This window comes from Mauremys mutica, chromosome 12 (genome assembly GCF_020497125.1).
Source record: "Mauremys mutica isolate MM-2020 ecotype Southern chromosome 12, ASM2049712v1, whole genome shotgun sequence".
Taxonomy (NCBI): domain Eukaryota; kingdom Metazoa; phylum Chordata; order Testudines; family Geoemydidae; genus Mauremys; species Mauremys mutica.
Window position 1 is genome coordinate 49,015,173 of NC_059083.1, and position 4,983 is coordinate 49,020,155.

Here is a 4,983-nt window from a genome sequence, read left to right on the forward strand (position 1 = left end):
GTATGGAGGAGAGCAACAAAAATGGTCAAAGGGTTCAAAAACCTGACCGGAAGAAAGGTTAAAGAAACTGGGCCCGTTTAGTCTTAAAAAAAGAAGGCTGAGATGGGACCTGACAACAGTCTTCAAGTATGTTAAGGGCTGATATAAAGAGGGCGTTGATAAATTGTTCTCCATGTCCATTGAAGATAAAACAAGAAGCAATGGGCTTAATCTGTAGCAGGGGAGATGTAGGTTATAGATTAGGAAAATCTTTCTAACTAGAAGGGCAGTTAAATTCTGTGTCTTAGCACAGAGGGCTGGACTTGATGACCTCTTGAGGTCCCTCTCACCCCTACATTTCTATGAATGTCTGACAACTACAACTGCCTAAATGACTTCTAATCTCCTACCAATAGAATAAAAAAATAAACAAAAATAAAAACACCTGGGAAATTCACTCACAAAGAATTTGTGAACGCAGAGTTAGGTTTGTAAAGGGCTGATGACATAGCATTCCTATGTGCTTTAGCAATTTTGAAATTGTTACCTTCATTGAGACATTTGTTTTCCATTGTAACCTCCTTGTTGGTTTAGAGCATCCAGATGCTAGTGAAAAAGTGGCCCATCCTGACAGCATCAGTCTTTCTGAGCACTGCTGCCCCTGCTAGAGTGCAGGATGCCTTGGAAATCATTCACAGGGAGAGATCCATCACTGGCCATCAACGCGTACTGATTCTTCTATCCTGGAACAATGGGTTTTCTGCTGGCAGGACCGCAGAGTTTGATTGACTCTCTACACAACAGCAAACAGGGGTAGGATTTGGAGCTGGGAAATTCCCTCAGCAAAAGCACCTGGAAACAGGATGTGGCTGTGAGACTCAGCATCACCTAAGGATGCTGACCAGAACCAGGGGTGGTGAAATCAGACTGAGAGGGGTGCCATGAGGATGTTGTTCTCCTAAGTTTTGTACCTCTGTCGTTGTGTTGTAAAGTGTTTACGTCTCTTGCTTTCCTGCTGCATTGTCCCTGAAGGATTTGTCTGGGCTCCCACTTCCAGTTGAGGGGGAATGGGTATAAGTAACTAGTGGATGGGAGAAATAAGTCAGTTGTTTTGTGGTCTAAGACAGGTGGACTACAGACTCCCACTGCCCAAGAAGGGTGTCATACAGGGGGTCCTCACCTGGCAATATGCCTAAAAGAGACCCAGAGCTAGGGACAGTGACCAGTCACTATCTAGACCAAGAGGGGTTAGAATCACATGGGAACCATAGTTTGGGTCTGAGTACAACAGACTGATGCCTGACAAGGGCGAGGGCAGGGCCAGGTTGTAACAGCACCCATTGAAATAAATGAGTCAGTTCACATTTCCGAGCTATTGTTTACTCAGACATTGCCATAGGGGTTTCACTCAGGTCATAGTTGCTAGGTTTTCTTTGTAACCACACCCTCTAAAGACTTAGGGCTAGATTCACAAGAGGGATTTAGGTGCCTTACTGCCTAACTTAGATTCCTAAGGCCAACATTTAGACACTATTAACAGTAATGAAACCCCTGCTACCTTGCCCTATAGTTGCCTAGTGTCCTCAGGTACCTAAGTTTCCACCAGTAAAGTCCCAGAGTTGCCTACATTTTTGCCAGTGGGCTTGTGGGAAGCCATCAAATTACTGACACCATTGAGCAGCTCAGCTCATGCCATACTGGCATGCCATACTGGCATACTGACTCATGCCAACTCCCCAGTGGTATTTACAAACTTGGTGCTCCCTCAGGTATCTCACTTGGTGCTCCCTCAGGTATCTCAGGTCTAATCTGATAGGTGTGCTCAGAGGTGTCTCCCAATCTCCTCTGTTGAAGCTTTTCTACTCTGTGTATGTACTGAAATCTTCATTGGAGCAGGGAGTGGAATGTGGGTATCCCAGGAGAATGTTCTAGAAATTAGCTGTGTAGAGTCCTAGAAGGTATAGAGAGAGTGGGAATAACTCTATACCCTAGTGACTAATGCATTCTCTGGAGACCCAGGTTTCACTCCCTGCTCCAATGAAGATTTGCACATGTCAATACTACAGCCACACAGCTACAGTGTTGCAGCTGTGTCACTATTGCATAGACACTTACTTTGTCGGTGGAATGAGTTTATCCATTGATGTAGTGAATCCACCTCTCTGAGAAACAGTAGCTAGGCCAACAGAAGAATTCGTCCTTTTACAAACTGCCCCCCCTGCTCAAGACCTCATGGCCCTGCCACACCCTGCCCCTGAAAAAGGCAGTGGAGAGGATCCTCCAAGCTATCTAGAAGGGCTATGTGGGACACAGCCAATCAGGGCCCAGCAGGCTTGTAAAAGAAGAGCTGCAGGACCAGAATGAGTCCATTCGTTGCTGGAACTGGTGGAGTGTGGATGGTGTGTGGCTGGCCAAGGGAGTGAGAAGGAGCTCTAGGCTGGTAGCTGGGACACTATTCAGACAAGGTCCTGAGGTAGGGGTGAAGAAGGCGCGGGGCTGAAGGGAAGTGGCCCAAGGAATTAAAGCAGCTATATGACATAGATAAAGGGACACAGTGAATGGTTGCTATCAACAGGGTCCCTGGGCTGGAGTTTGTGCTTCTGGGCTTCTCACTGTCACAGCCCATGGAGCTCCTGGTTTTCATGCTGCTACTGGCCATCTTTGCCTTGACTCTAATGGGGAACATGGCCATCATCACCGTTGTGTATGTGGATCTCCGCCTCCACACCCCCATGTACTTCTTCCTCTGCAACCTCTCCCTCTTGGAGATACTCTTTGCACTCTCCATCACTCCAAAGATGCTGGAGAACCTGCTCTCCCAGGCCAAAGCTATCTCCTTCTGGGGCTGCATTACCCAGTGTTACTTCTACTTCTTCCTGGGCACTGCGGATTTCATCCTCCTCGCCATCATGTTCTTCGACCGCTACGTAGCCATCTGCCACCCGCTCCACTACCCTGTAATCATGAGTGGGCATGTTTGTGTCTTCCTGGTCATGGGTTGTTGGTTGGTTGGGTTTCTTTCCACCCTTTACCCACTTATTTTGCTGTGCCAGCTTCCTTTCTGTGGCCCCAATGTGATAAACCATTTCTTCTGTGACTATGCCCCACTAGTGAGACTATCCTGCGTCGACACACATTTCCTCCTCATGATCGAGTATGTCCTCTCCTCGGTGGTTCTGCTCACATCCTTGTCTTTTACTGCAGTGCCCTATCTTTACATCATCACCACAGTCTTGCACATCCCCTCAGCCACAGGCAGGCGAAAAGCTTTTTCCACCTGCACCTCCCACATCACGGTAGCCTCTATCTACTATGGCAGTGCCATCTTCATGTATGCTAGGCCCATCCAGGGCCGCTCCCTGGACCTCCAGAAGGTGGTGGTTGTGTTCAACGTCATAGTGAGCCCTTTATTGAATCCTTTCATTTACACCTTAAGAAACGAGAAGGTCAAAGAGGCCCTCAAGGAATACTTGACTAGAAAGAGCTCTGTTCTGCAACCAGAGCCTTGATACAGATACTTCTTCATCTCAATAATGAATTGCTGCTTTTATCCATTGAGTGTCATTGTTATTTAGAGGGGTGGAAGCTTGACTTAGGCTCGGGATTCCTGGGTTCTATTCCTGGACCTACTGTGTGACCTTAGCAGAGTCTGTTTCCCCACCCACCCTTTTTTCATTTAGATTAGGATTTTCCAAACATCTAAGAAATTTAAAAGTTCAACATAAGAACATAAGAACATAAGAAAGGCCGTACCGGGTCAGACCAAAGGTCCATCTAGCCCAGTATCTGTCTACCGACAGTGGCCAATGCCAGGTGCCCCTGAGGGAGTGAACCTAAAAGGCAACGATCAAGTGATCTCTCTCCTGCCATCCATCTCCATCCTCTGACGAACAGAGGCTAGGGACACCATTCTTACCCATCCTGGCTAATAGCCATTTATGGACTTAGCCACCATGAATTTATCCAGTCCCCTTTTAAACATTGTTATAGTCCTAGCCTTCACAACCTCCTCAGGTAAGGAGTTCCACAAGTTGACTGTGCGCTGCGTGAAGAAGAACTTCCTTTTATTTGTTTTAAACCTGCTGCCTATTAATTTCATTTGGTGACCCCTAGTTCTTGTATTATGGGAATAAGTAAATAACTTTTCCTTATCCACTTTCTCAACATCACTCATGATTTTATATACCTCTATCATGTCCCCCCTTAGTCTTCTCTTTTCCAAACTGAAGAGTCCTAGCCTCTTTAATCTTTCCTCATATGGGACCCTCTCTAAACCCCTAATCATTTTAGTTGCTCTTTTCTGAACCTTTTCTAGTGCTAGAATATCTTTTTTGAGGTGAGGAGACCACATCTGTACACAGTATTCGAGATGTGGGCGTACCATGGATTTATATAAGGGCAATAATATATTCTCGGTCTTATTCTCTATCCCCTTTTTAATGATTCCTAACATCCTGTTTGCTTTTTTGACCGCCTCTGCACACTGCGTGGACATCTTCAGAGAACTATCCACGATAACTCCAAGATCTTTTTCCTGACTCGTTGTAGCTAAATTAGCCCCCATCATGTTGTATGTATAGTTGGGGTTATTTTTTCCAATGTGCATTACTTTACATTTATCCACATTAAATTTCATTTGCCATTTTGTTGCCCAATCACTTAGTTTTGTGAGATCTTTTTGAAGTTCTTCACAATCTGCTTTGGTCTTAACTATCTTGAGTAGTTTAGTATCATCTGCAAACTTTGCCACCTCACTGTTTACCCCTTTCTCCAGATCATTTATGAATAAATTGAATAGGATTGGTCCTAGGACTGATCCTTGGGGAACACCACTAGTTACCCCTCTCCATTCTGAGAATTTACCATTAATTCCAACCCTTTGTTCCCTGTCCATTAACCAGTTCTCAATCCATGAAAGGACCTTTCCTTTTATCCCATGACAGCTTAATTTACGTAAGAGCCTTTGGTGAGGGACCTTGTCAAAGGCTTTCTGGAAATCTAAGT

General features: G+C 45.4%; 1 protein-coding gene across 1 annotated transcript; it reads left to right on the forward strand.

Annotated features, from left to right (window-relative positions):
* The first annotated feature begins 2,537 nt into the window (after positions 1–2,537).
* On the forward strand, positions 2,538–3,488 carry LOC123346860 (olfactory receptor 6M1-like). Its single transcript, XM_044984310.1, has one exon. The coding sequence runs from the start codon at positions 2,538–2,540 to the stop codon at positions 3,486–3,488; it is 951 nt and encodes a 316-aa protein (XP_044840245.1).
* Positions 3,489–4,983: the final 1,495 nt, after the last annotated feature.